The 17,187-nt window shown below is 40.7% G+C and overlaps 1 protein-coding gene across 3 annotated transcripts in view; it reads left to right on the top strand.

Annotated features, from left to right (window-relative positions):
• LOC101476587 (putative uncharacterized protein MYH16) overlaps positions 1-17,187 on the top strand; it is a 61,283-nt gene that overhangs the window by 24,305 nt on the left and 19,791 nt on the right. For all 3 annotated transcript variants that reach the window (XM_076887213.1, XM_014411690.3, XM_004569669.6), the window contains exons 2-6: positions 5,496-5,702; positions 7,772-7,876; positions 10,570-10,656; positions 11,767-11,912; positions 14,118-14,208. In XM_076887213.1, coding sequence (XP_076743328.1) covers positions 5,496-5,702; positions 7,772-7,876; positions 10,570-10,656; positions 11,767-11,912; positions 14,118-14,208 — 636 coding nt within the window. The remainder of the gene's footprint in view (positions 1-5,495; positions 5,703-7,771; positions 7,877-10,569; positions 10,657-11,766; positions 11,913-14,117; positions 14,209-17,187) is intronic.

The following is a 17,187-nucleotide window of genomic DNA, read 5'->3' as shown; positions in this document are numbered from 1 at the left end:
TCCCATTTGCCTGCGGGATCCCCAGGTACTTGTAACTGTCCTCTATGTCTGCAATGTTGCCTTCTGGTAGTTCAATCCCCTCAGTTCTGACTACCTTCCCTCGCTTTGTTACCATCCGACTACACTTCTCCAGTCCGAACGACATTCCAATGTCATTGCTGTATAGCCTGGTAGTGTGGATCAGTGAATCGATGTCTCGTTCACTCTTGGCATACAGCTTGATGTCATCCATGTACAGGAGGTGGCTGACAACTGCTCCGTTCCGTAGTCGGTATCCGTAGCCAGTCTTGTTAATGATCTCACTGAGGGGGTTCAGGCCTATGCAGAACAGCAGTGGGGACAGAGCATCTCCTTGGTAGATCCCGCACTTGATGGCAACTTGTGCTATGGGCTTGGAGTTGGCCTCTAGTGTTGTGCGCCACATCCCCATTGAGTTCCTGATGAAGGCTCTTAGGGTCCCATTGATCTTGTACAATTCTAGGCATTCCAGTATCCAGCTGTGGGGCATTGAGTCATAGGCCTTCTTGTAATCAATCCAGGCAGTGCACAGGTTGGTCAGTCTGGTCTTGCAGTCTCGGCTGACTGTTCTGTCTACCAGTAGCTGGTGTTTTGCGCCTCTGGTATTCTTGCCAATTCCTCTCTGTGTCCCGCTCATGTATTGACCCATGTGCCTGTTCATCTTAGCCGATATGATACCTGACAGGAGCTTCCATGTGGTACTGAGGCAGGTTATTGGTCGGTAGTTGGAGGGGACCGGTCCCTTCTTGGGGTCCTTGGGGATCAGGACTGTATATATATATATATATATATATATATATATATATATATATATATATATATATTCGGAGCACTAGGTGCGGTGACTCCCAAGCTAGGCGAGTGGCTCCAGCAGATCCCGGGAATAACATCGGAGGTCTCTGTCCAGAAGAGCGCAGTCCTGGGAACAGCTAAGATACTGCGCAGGACCCTCAAGCTCCCAGGCCTCTGGTAGAGGACCCGATATATATATATATATATATATATATATATATATATATATATATATATATATATATATATATATATATATATATTAGGGGTGCAACGATACTCGTATGGATATTGAACCGTTTGATACAGTGCTTCGGTTTGGTACGCATATGTATCGAACAATACAAATTTTTAATTTATTTGATCAACTTTCCTTCTGACGATGCTGTCTGTGTTGAGCGCTCAGTGAACCTCCCCCACCCTCATTCAGATGTGGCGTTTGGAGCTATTTTGGTTTTCATGTGACGTATGACCCTGAAGGTAAGCGCGTCATGGACAAAAGTAAAACAGTATGTTGGATGTGCCACGCAATGCTCAATTACATTGGTGGGAACTAGTGTGTTAGCGCAGTTAGCTCGTTAACGTGTTGGCCGTCCAGGCACGGGGCGGTAGCTCGTTAACTTGCCGTGTTGTGGCGTTAACGTCATTTCAACGAGATTAACGCTGACAACACTAGTGGGAACACAACGAATATGACTGCACATTTACTCCGACATCATCCTAGTGCAAAGACAAGTGGAAGCAGACAAAAACAACAAGCACACATGCTACAAACTTTACCCGAGTCATTTAGACAGCCGTTAGCACATGATTCTCCTTATGGGGACCTGATATGTTTAATATGCTGCTGAGAATATAGCCCAGAAGAAGCGGATAGTATAGCTTTTATTTTGGTAAGAGCCATTTCTCTGTAATAAACTCTCTTTTCCAAAGATGAGTGATTCCTCGATCAGATATATTTATTTTTTTATTACTTTGTTGTTTCAGCAACATTAAATTTAAAAACTGTACTTTTGAGTTAAAATATATATTTATAATTTTAATAAATGAGAAATTAAAAAGGCATGAACATTTTTTTTTTGTATCGAAAAAATATCGAACCGTGACACCAAAGAATCGAACCGAATCGTGAATTTTGTGTATCGTTGCACCCCTAATATATATATATATGTGCAACGATACACAAAATTCACGGTTCGGTTCGATTCTTTGGTGTCACGGTTCGATATTTTTTCGATACAAAAAAAAATGTTCATGCCTTTTTAATTTCTCATTTATTAAAATTATAAATATATATTTTAACTCAAAAGTACAGTTTTTAAATTTAACCCTAACCCTTGTGCCTGTTTTTTATTTTGACAGCGAATGCGCACCTGTGGACCACTTATGTGCACCCCTGGTTATTTAGCTCATCATATCCAGCCACAGAAATTATTTTGTCCATGAAACCATAAAGCTGCACTTTCTTTTTACCTTATAGTCTGATTTTTATCATAACTTTTCCGTTTTGTGGTAAGCTTTTCTTTGGCTGTCACTTCTTCACCCTGACCTGTCTTATTTGGCTCAGCAGAACTAAAATATATATCCTGCTGCTTTTACACAGGCACTCACATAACGCTCAGCAATTCTCTGCGCGATCAACCTCTCATATGTTTAAGCTTGCTGCGGGAGATTTCACTTGTCATGTTTGCATAGTAAGCTAACGATTAATAAGACGATGTCAGAGGAATTGGTGCACAAATTATCATCACTCACCAATCAGTGCTGTCGCTCTCTATACACAGTTCGCGTGATTGCAAAGTGAAAGCAAAAAACAAGCGCAAATTCAAACGCGATTTCAATATGTCACATATTGACAGTGGCTCACCCATGCCAATGACATAATTACCCAGCTACATTTCCGAAAGAATGCAAAAGTATTGACATATATTTTTCCTTCCTACAATAGCCCAACGGGCAGGGAAGAGATAGATTTTGGTAGCCCGACTGGAAAAATCGCTAGCCCCAGGACGTCGGGCTAGCGATTTTGCGAGCCCTGTATCTGATTGAGGAATCACTCATCTTGGGCTATATTCTCAGCAGCATATTAAACATATCAGGTCCCCATAAGGAGAATCATGTGCTAACGGCTGTCCAAATGACTCGGGTAAAGTTTGTAGCATGCATGCTTGTTGTTTTTGTCTGCTTCCACTTGTCTTTGCACTAGGATGATGTAAATGTGCAGTCATATTCGTTGTGTTCCCACTAGTGCTTTCAGGTTAATCTCGTTGAAATGACCTTAACGCCACAACACAGCAAATCTCCGTTAACGAGCTACCCCTGATCGCCCCGTGCGTGGGGCTAGACGGCCAACACGTTAACGAGCTAACTGCGCTAACACACTAGTTCCCACCCATGTAATTAAGCATTAAGCATTGCGTGGCACATCCAACATACTGTTTTACTTTAGTCCATGACGCGCTTACCTTCAGGGTCATACGTCACATGAAAACCAAAATAATTCCAAACACCAGATCTGAATGAGGGTGGGAGGTTCAATTTGCCATGTTGCAAGGAGAGCTTAACTTCTGTCTCGCTAGCTTGCCCTGCGCTCTTCCTTCTGATGATGCTGTCTGTGTTGAGCGCTCAGTGGATCTGCGCTCGACAGTGCAGCCTAGGCGGAGTAGTCGAACGCAGATTCACTGAGCGCTCAACACAGACAGCATCGTCAGAAGGAAAGTTGATAAAATAAATTACAAATTTTGTATTGTTCGATACATATGCGTACTGAACCGAAAGCACTGTATCGAACGGTTCAATATCGATACGAATATCGTTGCACCCCTAATATATATATTAAAATACATCATTGTAAGACAAGGATGTGTGTTTTATCATGGGGATTCTAGCTGGGCCTACCCTAGTTAGCTAAAAGCAACAGAAAAATGGATAGCGAAGATTAAAATTTAAACGGGTAGATAACTGATAATAACAGGTTGAAGGATGTAGCCTGTGAGGAACCAGCTATGAAGGACAGTATCGATGCCGTCTTGTTCCAGTAGCCCACTTCTCATCAGGGTGTCCTGGTTCCTCAACACCCGACATGGACCTTGTTAATCCGGGTAGGCTTGATTTAGTATAGGGGTTCTAGCTTAGGACCCTTACTGGATAGAGAAACCCGGGGCAGGAATCGGAGCCCTAGGTGCAGTGACTCCCAAGCTAGGTGAGTAGCTTTAGCAGATCCCAGGAACAACATCCAAGATCTCTATCCAGAAGAACACAATCCTAGGAACAGCTAAGATACAGCACAGGACCCTCAAGCTCCCAGGCCTCTGGTAGAGGACCTGAGCTTGAAAGATTGATGGCCCGCAGGGGCAAGAGGGGAATTTATATATACTTTTATAGTTTACAATGTATCGCAAAACAGTTTCTTTTGGTTTAAGAATTCAGTCTCCAGCACAACAGTATCTGATGGATGTTTGTACAATGCCAATGTTTTGTTTTGTTTTTACTGGTTTTAGCTTAAAGAAGGCCATTGATATTAAGCTCCCTTTTATAATTACATCTTAATTACAGTCCATTAAAAGACAATGGAATCACACTCATGATCTATTAACTTAAGGGATAATGTCAATTTAAGAGACTGCTACATAAATTTCTAATGTAGAAAATGCCAGTGCATTATGAAACCCACTGTATCAAAAGATTTTTACAGAATTATAAGTACAGGTAGGACAAGCTATTGTATATTAATTACTGGTTGACTGAACAACCTCCTTCCTGCAGTTCTGTGTATTGCATATCTCACTATAGAAAAATGTATGTGCAAATTTGTTTGCACATACCCTTTGTGTTAAATAGGCTTGTATTCCATTCATACCTGGTAATACCTGTTTAGTAGTGACGAGGTAAAAGGGTTAAAGGTGCAAACAGCTTTGCACAGAAACTTGTGCGAGGAACTTAAAAAAAAGCACGGAAAGTCCTCCAACCAAGTACTTTTATGGAAATAAATGCAGATGGAAATGTGGTTGCTTGATCATTTCACAAATGCCCAGATATCTGGGTATGCTATTTGCTCATTTCTAAATGCCTTGCCCATGATGACTGGCCTATAAGAAAGTAACTGTAACAAAAGCAAAGCTCTCATAATATGGCCCTTTCACTACTGTTATGGATGGCAACTGATTAAATGATCTGGTGTTTGGTAGAACTTGCTTATCTGGTTGGTAATACACGTGACCATGTTACTTCTTAGCAGGACTATATTAAGGCAAGTGCACACTGACAGAGAGACGGTTCTTTGTGAAAGAGGATAAATTTCATCCTGTGGTAAGATTATCTTTGCATGAACGTCTTGAGGTTTGCTTCAGCTTCTTTAATTCAGCAAATCCCTTTATATTACATGTTTATCCTTAGCCTTTTACTAACAGTGTCAGCTTTTTCTTACCTTATCTTGCCCTTCTTTAAACTCCAGCGACACTGAGTTTGACAAAACTATTATGTTGCTGCATAAAAGATCTTTTACAACTAGATTAGAAGTTGGTACAAGGTCTGAGGACTGTGCAAAAAACAGTAAAACTGGACAAAAATTATTATTCGTAGCATATCTGGCACAAAATGAAATCCAGCCAATGCAATAATCTCCATAATACAGATCTACAGATTCATTCAGTTGAAAAGTAAGTGATTTAACTCTTAACCCCCAGGAGCAGGAGAGTGCCCAGGTATCTGAGCATCGCTGTGCCCAACTGGAGAAGGCAAGGCGTGAGCTGGAGCAGCAGCTGGAGGAGGAGGAGGTCTGCTCAGTCCAGCTGGCCCTTCACAGAGACAGGCTGGAGGCCGAGTGCAGCAGCCTCAGACGAGACCTGGAAGAGCTGGAGAGCGCTCTGACTGTAGCTGAAGAGGATAAACAGGTAGGGCATTTTTGGATCTTCGTGATATGATAATCTCTGGAACAAGGATTTTTGCGCAGAAAGAGAAGGACTGATTTGTAATATGGAAGGAGCATTTAGGAAGACGACAGATTGGCAGATGAAGGTACAGTTGTCATCCAGCTCTTTAATTTAAAACAAGCAGTAGCCAGGCAAGAAAACTAACAGACTGCAAGAAGCACTGAAGCCAGTGGATTTTGGCAAGTGGGAGGTGGATGGCTGGTGGTACACTTAATATGGTAACAGGCTGACTAAGTTAGACAGGTTAGCCAATCATAAAAGTAACAAAGTGAGGAAATAATATTGCCAGAAATGCACAAAGTCACTGATTACTAAATAAAGCATGGTATAACTTCAAACCATGACAAGGTTATAGTTTCAAAAAGTAACACTAGGGCAGGGGTGGGCAATCTCAGTCCACGAGGGCCGGTGTCCCTGCAGGTTTTAGATCTCACCCTGGGTCAACACACCTGAATCACATGATGAGTTCGTTACCAGGCCTCTGGAGAACTTCAGAACTTCTAATTTAGCCATTTAAATCAGCTGTGTTGGTTCGAGGACACATCTAAAACCTGCAGGGACACCGGCCCTCGTGGACTGAGATTGCCCACCCCTGCACTAGGGCCATATGTCTGTCTGTGTAGGATCTCAGTTGTCCAGGTCATGGTAGTCTCAGGAGCTGGAAAAGTCTGGTTTTAAGAACTGAAGAAGCTTCTTGGACTCTAAAAAGTGCAGTCGCCTTCTTTTCAAATACAAGGACCATCACTTTTCCAAAATATTAAATCTGAATGTAATTTGTTTGAAGTAATTAGCATTAAGTAGCATAGTGTTGACTGGTGGAACATTGAGCACCAGTACTGAAGAACCAGTCTGAAAAATAAAAACCAGAAAGCATAAAAAATGGAACTGAAACCCAAACAATGCGCATAGGTTCTGTTTTCAGTGAACATTTTTTCATCCATTATTATCTGTTTTAGAGGGATTCAGACATCTGTTCAATCCCTGACTCTGAACGGTTATGAAATGTTGATCATATTGTAGTTTGTCACAGTATTACCTGTTTCTATCCAGATCTCAGGTAAAACATCTTCCCACCAAGAGTGCTTGCACTCTTTTAGTTTTTTTTGTTTTTCCACGCTTTGCAGAAGCACGGTCTTCTCTGTGCAGAAACTAACAAGAAAGGGCTGTTCTGACACCTCCGTTACAGCCCCTGCCCCCCCAAACCCTTTTATCTATTTCACTGAGGTGTATTAAAGGATTAGGATCCTATCTTTGTTCAGGAATGCTGCAAAAATGTGTTGCGCTCACAACACTGTGCGTGACAGTGAATTAAGATTTCTCTGGGTAGCAAAGCAGTGCTGAGTTGGAAATTTACTCTGAAGAATTTGATCTGCTCCATGATGTTATAAACTTGATCCTCTAGTTATATGATGATTTTTTTTTGCTGAGTGGCCTCCCGTGTGGCAAAGATACAGTAAGAGGGAAATGTCAGGGGGCTCAGAGAAGAGAACAAGACCAGACTGGTTTGATGGCGCAAAGCTTTGAAAAAGAAAATGATGAGACCTCCTCTGATGCCACAATAATCTTTTAGCTGGACAAGATGTGAGAAGAAAGTTTTGACTCACCTGTTCACTCTGAAATTTGTTGAAAAACATGTTAGTGTCCACGTACCGCAGTCTGCTGCCTCGCCTTGTTTTGCACATTTTTAACTCTCACCTTTCTCTCTAAGAGAAGAGAAAGCTTTGATGTCTACTAGAAAGAGGGATCGTGACATCTGTTTCTGTCATGATAGGAGACAATTGTTTGATGGTGTGGCTGCAGTCACAGGCTACAGACTCAAACTGCTGTATTCACAAGCAATCATGGTTACATGCCCAAGCAAACAGCGGTAGCTACAGATGGAGGGGTTTTAGCCGAGTTAGATAAGAACAAAATCTATGTATAGATAGTTTAGCTTGGTCATTTTTTGAATGAATAAAATATTATCTGATGTACAAAGTGGCAGATGTTAAAAATTGCTATTAAGTTACAACCTGTGTCTGTTTTCATAGCTGTCACACAGTGAGGTAAGGACGCTGTCAGAGCAGCTTTTTCAGAGGGACGAGGTGGTGCAGAAGCTGCAGAAGGAAAAGGAACATCTGGTGGAGCTCAGCCAGGTATGCTGTTAAGTGTATGATACTGATATACATACATACCTGGGCTAATGTCTATTAATAGCTAAGCTCCATAAAAACTAGAGTTTACATTTTCCATAATGCAAGTAAACTGCTTTTCTTTTTTTGGCCTCATAAATGCCCTCATGCCTAATATCTCTCCAAATCCACTCCTTTCATTTATAACATAGATTGGAAATCACAGCCAAGCAGAGACAAGGTTTATTTTGGTCATTTTTAGAGGACTTTATGGGTAATGATGGATACCTTAACCCGTTGCAACACTGTTAATTTCCCAAAACTGATAAACTCCTCCAAAGCAACAGGGTTAGGGTTTGCACTATGCAACTGTTTTCACCCACTGAGTTGTATGAGAGATTAAAGGTGCTCTATGAAGGTTTCTTATTGCCCTAGAAGACATGTTTACATTCACTTTTGTTTACTTTGGCGTGTGGTTAGTGGCTCGGCTGCAGGGGAGGGGTGGAGCAGCGGGTTCAGGGTGTGGTTGCAGGGGAGGCTGACACACACCTGAGCTCCATCATCTTGTCATGGATCCCCAGTAAAAGATGTGCTGGGACATGAGGTGGGAGGTGTGTGTGCTACAAGCAGGGCAGCTGAAAAGTTGACCAGTGAAAAACACAGAGCAAATAAAAACGTGTGCGACTGCAAACGCTGTTGGTGTCAGGGCAGTTATTTCCACATTTACGAACTCTGATTATGTGTTCCTTTATTTTAGAAAATGCGTCGGACGTCATAAAACATTAACAAGATTGTTTAAAAAATATATATATTGTCTGCAGCTTAGATCACTGAAAATGACGACTCAACACCTCTTGTGTTCAGAAAGTGGTTAGGGTAGTCAGAAGGTAGTATGATATAAGATATTTTAATTTTCACCATTAATGAAAATCTTCCTACCAACCAAACATTCCTCTTGGTCATATTATGATTCTGTCATATAACAAACTTGTGATATTTTCGATTTTATCTTCATCATATACTCAGTAATTATCCCAGATATCCCAGAATACTTGTGGGGATAGGTTAATTGGATAATCCAAATTGCCACTAGGTGTGAATGTGCAAGTGAATGTGAGAGCGAATGGTTGTCTGTCCCTGTGTGTTGGCCCTGCGACGGACTGGCGACCTGTCCAGGGTGTACCCCGCCTCTCGCCCCATGACAGCTGGGATAGGCTCCAGCGCCCCCCGCAACCCTGGAAAGGATAAGCGGAAGCGAATGGATGGATGGATGGATGGATCCCAGAATACCTGAGTATTGGTAACACACAATAAATTACCACGTAAATTAACATCAACAGAAGCACACACAAGAAGTACAGCACTGTTCTTCAATCTTGGTCATATACGTGAGTCACCTGCACAGAAGGTTCTGACTTGCATCTGTAATCTTTACGTGTACAACACACGGACATAGATATCTAAATAAGTCACAGACTGATAAAATCCTAGAATTTCCCACCAAATTAGAGAGCAAACTTTGTGGGTGGACTGTACTACACAGCAAGCAATATTATTTGTCAGGTAATTACGTTAAAATATTAAAAGATGTACCAACAGGACAAACATGTTTAACCAATCCAATTCATGTCCACAAAGTCTAGTTCACTAGTGGAAATCAAGCCTAGCCAACAGCATTTGGTTAATATTAATCCAGGCAGCCACGCCCCAGACTTTAAGTCTTAACAAAATGCAAACAGATTTCATTAACCGTGGAGCTATTTTATTAGAGATTAAAAATATTATTTGTACTAGGCTGTAAACATGTTATTCTTATGACTTGTTGGAAATCAATGGAGGTGATTCACTTTTACAGCCAGCCTCAAGTGGCCATTACAGGCACATAAGCGTTTGCTCCTTTTTTCAGCCCATTCCCTATAACAGACCATAAATTTGTACATGAATAGATTATCTTTTGCACTTGAAGCAAATGTTCTAATCTCAAAGTATGCATGTGCACACTTTAAAAAATATCTGTTTGCATTTTATTGGAAAACATTTAAATTGTAAATTTAACTCTTCCGTTCCCAAAAGCATACAGGGACGCTCCACTGGCTGTTTGACTCAGAATAAAACATGAGTTTAGGAAAAGGGAACCATATGGCCTGTGGACAGAAGTGGCACTCGTGATAAATGTGCTCTTCACCAGACACAGACCAGTCTCCTAGAAAAAAGAGAGAGATCTGAAGAATTCGCAGCCCTCAACAACCTCATCTTCCTTATGACAGCTATAAGAGGCCCTGTTTGCTAATTCCTCCCAGATGGTTCAACCAGTAGTAGCAGTCTTCTTCATTGTGTAATCCATGTGGACAATTTAGCATTAGTCCTCATTATGTTCCTACTGTTTGCTGAACATGTCTCAGATTATGGATTTGGCCTGGAATACAAGGAGACGCCTGTGGGGAAAAAAATTTAACACAAAGTGCACGCACTGCTGTTTGAGTGAGTTTAGTCTTCCTGTTTGATGCTTCGCTGCTTTTGCTCCCTGTTGATGAAAAGACAGATAAAAAACATCTCATCTATCAGATCAAACTGAAGATGCCTTCTGACATTTTCATGGTTAAGCAAATAAATCATATTTTTCCAAAGTACAAATATGGCAGACAGATGGACATGAGACAGACATTTAAGGACACATGTGCAGTCCAGGCTCAGACATCTTTTATCACCCTCAACAGCAGGCCATTGAGGACCTGCAGAGTGAAGAGGAGAAAGTCAACCTGCTGACCAAAGAGAAAACCAAGTTGCAGATGCACACTGAAGATGTATGTACATATTTTTCAAATTGAACATATAGTTCATACCATATGCACTACACAAATGTTTTTTTTTCAATATTTATTCTGTAATTTCTGAAATTTGCAATGTGTTATAGCTCGGTGCGCTTTTAAATTAAAATGCAGGACTGTTCCGTCTAATTCCTCCCAAACGTGCTCACCTGGGTGTAATTGTAGGCTGTAGGGTGCTCTTCCATGATGTAAAGCTGGTTAATGTCTTTGAATGTTTTGAGTCATTGTCTTACTGCAGGATGGAGGCCTGGCCAACCACGTTGGCTTTTAAACTGCTAAAATTCCAACAGCTAGTCTATAATTTTGAACGTCTGTCATTTGTGTTAGATGGAAAACTATAAACTCACTGGAAAGTGTGTTAGGTAAATGTTGCGTTTAAGCCTTTTTTTAACCTTCAAAATTGCTCTCATGGTTCGTGGCACATGGTTGCTGCAGATTGGTCAGCATCCATGATGCAAATCTGCCACCGATTACTCAGGAACTCAGGAGATCAAAGTGTGCAGAGAAAAGATACACGACAACCACCAACCTGAACTGTTGATACAAAGCAGGATGAACCCATCCTTTCCTGTTGTTTGTGACACATTCAGACCTTCCCATCCAAATGTATCAGCAGAAGTCAAGTAGTGTTATTTTATAAAATCTATAATATGTTAATAACTGATAAAACAATCTCTGATTTTATGAGACTACCTAGAGCTTTAACTGTAGACTCCATGATAACTTATTTTAAATATAAGGTCAGTGCCATTACACTGGTGTAACATTTGCATCCAACAGAAACACACATGTTGTACACATTAAAAGTAATAATAAGCTTATGAACCAACTATTCAACAGCAAAGTGAGGAATGGAAACTCATGGTTATTTAACTTAATTGTAACCCTGCTAGCCAATACAGCTTGGCAAAAATAGGGAAACACTGAAACATGTAATTTCACACATAAAAATTGTCAAATATAATAAATGGTGATTATAAAATATATTAAAAAGTGGCACAAAGCATTTCACTATTTGCAATTACAGTCAAGAAATATTGTTAAACCCTATTATTGAATCCGTCCTGTAACTTTCCTCATGCTCAGTTGGAGTACCAGCTGGAACAGGAGCGCCATCAGCGTGCTGAGCTAGAGAAGAGCAGGAGGAGGCTGGAGGGGGACAGCAGATCTTCGCAGGACAGTCTGGGAGAGATGGAGAAGATGAGGAATGGTCTGGAAGACCTCATTAAAAGGTCAGTCAAAGACGCGCTGCATGCTTATAGCAAACTTTTCAGAGTAGATGGGAAAAAAGCCAGTCAGCCAAAGTACTGTTTGCTCCTGACACCAACAATTTGAGGCTAAAGCTACATTCTGTTAAATTCTGTTGGGAAATTTTGCAGAGATTTTCATAGTTTCACAGAGACCTTCAATGATCTTCCGACGGTTTTTCTAGTGTAACATTGAGGCTTGCATCTCAGGGGTCTGCTGAATCATCCTGCTAATTACTGAGTAGACTGTCTGTAAAGACTCTGTTGATTCCCAGAAGATAAATCCAAATGTCCTTGTTGATGCCCTTGTTTTATTGCTAGCATTACCAGAGGGTCAAAATGTTGGCTTTTATATCAAAATTGATTAACATAGACATTTAGACAATGAAAAATCCAAATAATTAACAGTTTTCTTAAAAACCAAAGTGAGACTGATATGTTTAACTGTTGTATTACTTAAGAAAATATGGTACAGATGTCCACAATTTCACCAGGACCTATAATTTTATTTCGGTCCACCGTCATGAAAAGATTTTGAATCAGTTTTCTTAATTTATGCTAATTAGCGTTAGCATATTTGTAATGCTCTGTGAGATTTTCTGTTTACTGTATCGGTTCCAAAATATTAAAAAGTTTGCAGTGTGCCTAATGGCTGAAGGTTTTTTGTACTATAATACAGTACTATATATTGTACTATAATACTGTGGTTGAAAATTATACAGGATATTGTTGTTATTTCCAGTTTGATCCTATTTGTAGCTTGTGGCATCACTACCTCATGGTCACAGTGGCTAAACATTGTGTGTCTGTCCTGTGGGTGGGGGGATAATAGTCATTCAGAATGTTTTGAGCTATACAATAAAGCATATTTGTTCAAAGAAGAAGACACACAGGTAGTATTTCAGGTCAAATTTCTAACTTGAGAAGCCTGGAGACTCTTGGAAAACATTAGCTTTCCAAAAGCATTTATAGCATTAGCAATTTTAAAGCTCCAGCCTATAAAAGTCAGTACAACCGATATTTTATTCTTTGAGACTGTCTATAAGGTTAAATCAGTCAAAATGTGGTTAAAGAAAGGACATAAACAGGGCACCATTATTAACATAAACATTTTCACAAACTGTGCATTTATCACAGCCATCATGATGGGTGGTAAACCCGTCTCTAAAACATTTATATCAGCCTATCTAAGCCAGAAAACATGGGGTGAATTTTTTCCCCCCATTTAGACTATATGCAAGTGACAACAGGTCTTATCTACTGTTGTCTTTTAATAGTCCGCTGAACTGGAACCTAAGCTGATCTGATCTACTATCCCAAGGGAGAGAGAGCCTGATGGACTTTGGAAAATTTCTCACTCTTGTGTGCGTCTTATATCCTGAGGCAGCAGAGCTTGGACTCTATGAGACTACATTGTCCTTTTGCATCTCTTTTAAGGTGTATGTACCTCTAGGGATTCACTAAGATCCCAGCATGTTGTTATCTGCCCAGTGATATAAAAACAGATGTAATCATTCACTGTACCCTACCCTGCAGCAACAATCTACTGAAGGCAAAAGCCTCCTGTCAGAAAACAAAAGTACAGTGCGCACCTACAATATTGTCTCCGTAACAAAGTTAAAACTTGTTCTCTTTGGCACTAATAGTTGCGTGACCTTCTTGAACATTAACAAAGTGAGTGACTCACTTGTTGCTAAGATACTATGGTATTCAAACAGTACTTATTGTCAGAGGCTATTAAATCTGCCACTCAGTATAACTTTAGTCCAGTGAAGCGTCACAGACATGGTGTTGCGATGTTGTCAAAGCACATACATATACAGAGCCTCACGTGCACGCCTCACAAATGTGACCAGAAGGTCAGATGGAGCAACCTTTTCATGTGACTGATACTCCTTTGTATTTGCTGTTGATCATTGCGGCTTTTAAAGCACTATTTTTTGTGCCGTGTGAAACACATTAAAGAACATTGTTGTAATGTGTGTAATGTTTATATTTATCAGTAGTTCAGTTTTAGATGTCCAGCCCCAACATCCCGCGGTACCATGATGCTGCCTATATTAGCTAGTCCGGGGGTTTTTAAATGCAAGAGAAACTGTAGGGTTTTGGGAAACAGTTTTTGTGTTTTCTGAGCAAAAAACTTCCTCTATGCTCATTAATTTCAATTATATATTCCTTTTCTCATTAAAGGAAGGAGCTGGAGATCAGCAGTACCAGCTCCAAACTAGAAGAAGAGGAGGCACTTAACTTTGGACTGCAGAGGAAGACCAAGGAGCTACAGGTAAGTTTGCATTTTGTTGTTTGTCTTCTGTCATTTAACACTAGCAGTCTTGTTTAACAATCGCATGGTGAGACCTAGCAGAAAGAAAAAAGAAATCACACACCCAAACAGGTGATATTAAATTTCACTTCAATTTTATTTATATTTATACAGCGCCAAATCACAACAAAAGTCACCTCAAGGCGCTTTATATTGTAAGGTAGAGCCTACAATAATACATAGAGAGAAAAACCCAACAATCATATGACCCCCTATGAGCAAGCACTTTGGCGACAGTGGGAAGGAAAAACTCCCTTTTAACAGGAAGAAACATCTGGCAGAACCAGGCTCAGGGAGGGGCGGGGCCATCTGCTGCGACTTGTTGGGGTGAGAGAAGGAAGACAGGATAAAGACATGCTGTGGAAGAGAGACAGAGGTTAATAACAAGTATGATTCAATGCAGAGAGGTCTATTAACACATAGTGAGTGAGAAAGGTGACTGAAGAAGAAACACTCAGTGCATCATGGGAATCCCCCAGCAGCCTATGCCTATTGCAGCATAACTCAGGGTCACCTGATCCAGATATAAAGTGGTAGTTATCCATAGAAATCTAAATCGTTTCCTGCACCAGGCTGTAAATATGCTTTTCAGTGTTGTAAGGTTGAGCATTTTAAAATGGGAGTCTAGTTGGACTGACTCATTTTGGAGTCTCAAGTGTTCATTAGCAAAAATGCAGTTTTTGGCACTTCTGCTTTGACCTCTCTGCGTGCTTACAGTTTAGTTCACTCAGATTCAAATAAACCAAGTTATTGTCATACTTGACTCTATGATATAGTATTATATAATATAACTGTTTGTGCTTTTTTTACATGACCAAGAAAAGCAGTCATGTCTTTGTTTGACCACTTAATGTTTTAGAAAGCAAAACAGTTCAAACAGATAAGTGTACAAATGTAAACCAGACTTTTGTGGCCCATGGCCTTACCCTTTGGTAATGATTTCTTGTTATCATCAATCATTTTTTAGCTATTTCCCAGAACAGGCTGAATGTGTCAGCTCAATGTGATGTTTCCACATTTGTTGCCAATGTCACTGACTCTGTCGCTCTTTCTGCTAGTAGCTGCAGCGCTGTTTACTGTCCATCACCTGTGGCTCACACACTTAAAAGCATCTGTTTACTCTTGCAAAAAGCTTTTTTCACTAATGTCACGTTCGAGATAAAATACTGGTAGCTAAGTTGACTGAGCTCACGCACAGCACTGCTAAAAGACATGTGGAGTCCTTCCTTATTGGTTTGATAGTCATCAGCCAGACAACGGGGCTGGTATGCTCCTTTCCTCTGCAGCCTTTAATTTCTGAAAATGTTCAAAGAGCTATAAAGAACTTTACGTGTCCTGTGTGCATATCGCGATGACATTTGCTCAACACTGAGCTGGCTTATCAAGTTAGTCATTACTAATCAACACAGAAAAGGTCTTTTAGTTACCTTTATAATAGTAACTGTAATATTTAGTTGAAGTGGCTGTGGCTTTTGTAGACTGGCTTCTAAGTGGAGTTAAAAGCTGTTAAAACTGTTGTTTTACAAAGACAAACAGTGAGCCCAACTGTAGGTTACAACACGGCAGAAAAAAGGCATTCCTGTCTTTTAGCAAAGCTGCTGGGCTCTGCTCTGTGATTGGAGCAGTCGCTTCAAGCTCCAAGCATGTCAGGAAATGGTTAGAACGCACTGGCTACATCAAAAATGAACTGGGTAGGTCAAGTTTATTATGATCTACCAGCATGCATTGACTTTTTGACTTCCAGGTGAATAATTGCAAAGCATTATTACTGTTATAGATATTATATATGGCAGTAGATATTTACTATCAGCTGACAGTGACTCAGGGTTCAGAATGTTTTTACATCCTCTCATCTAGGCAAAGTGGATTAAATGCTAAAAAAAAACACCTTAATGTGTCTTATCACTAAATTTCACTTGAAGTATCAAAATTAAAAATACTTAGTCTGTGAGAAAATGTTATTGCTATATGATTCAAGACGCTGTTTGTGAGTCTGGAGTTATGTGACCTGATTTCCCTGAGACAGGAGGATCTAGTGATGGTCTCCAGAGGTGGCAGCCAATGATTTTCTGGGCAGTGTTAATTACTCTTTGTACAGCCCTCCTGTTGTCACTCGTGACCCTGCCTACCACAACACCCAGCCAGTAGGAGAGGACGCTCTCCACTGAGGAACAATAGAAGACCAGAAGCAGCTGGGACGGGGGCGCCGAGTCTAACTGATTGTTACCGGTTGGCGAGGAAATCTTTGATCCAGGACCAGGTGGCATGTGAAGGTGGTCCAGTCTTTTGCTGAGGATGTCTGGGATTATTTTGTTGAATGCTGAGCTGTAGTCCATGAAGAGCATCCTTACGTTGCGCTCTGTAAAGGGTGATGGTGATGGCATCCTCCTTGGACCGATTTGCTCTTTAAGGAAACTGGTAGGGGTCGAGGGAGGAGGGCAGACAGTGTCTGATGTGCTGAGGCACTATCTGTTTGAGACACTTCACGACTACAGACGTGAGGGAGAGATAAAGGATGATAAAGAGTGAAAACTGTAAATCCCATCCACGACCACAAGTGCATCCACACTGCATATGCACATGAAGACACAGCAAAGTCATTTGGAAGTTTTGATGCTTTACGAGAAACAAAGATTTGTCGTTTAACTTTCAAAATAGTATTTCTCAACAAAAGATAGTGCTGCACCTCATTTGTCTGTCGATGACAGGAAAAGGACTTCTTTGGAAGTAAATCTTTCTCACTGCAGACATTTGGGCTTGTTACAGCAGGAGAAACACAGGTGCAGCTTGTAAGATTATCGATGGATTTAAATATTCCAGTAAAACATGCCAGCCGACATACCAGTGCATCGTCAGGGAAACACCTGAATGCAAGTTGTAATTAATGGGGTTAGCTACACATTGTGTTTATTAAGTCAGCATGGGATAGTTCAATTGTGG

This window comes from Maylandia zebra, linkage group LG8 (assembly GCF_041146795.1).
Source record: "Maylandia zebra isolate NMK-2024a linkage group LG8, Mzebra_GT3a, whole genome shotgun sequence".
NCBI lineage: Eukaryota > Metazoa > Chordata > Actinopteri > Cichliformes > Cichlidae > Maylandia > Maylandia zebra.
Note: the sequence above shows the minus strand (reverse complement) of the source record. Positions and strands in the feature narration are given on the sequence as shown.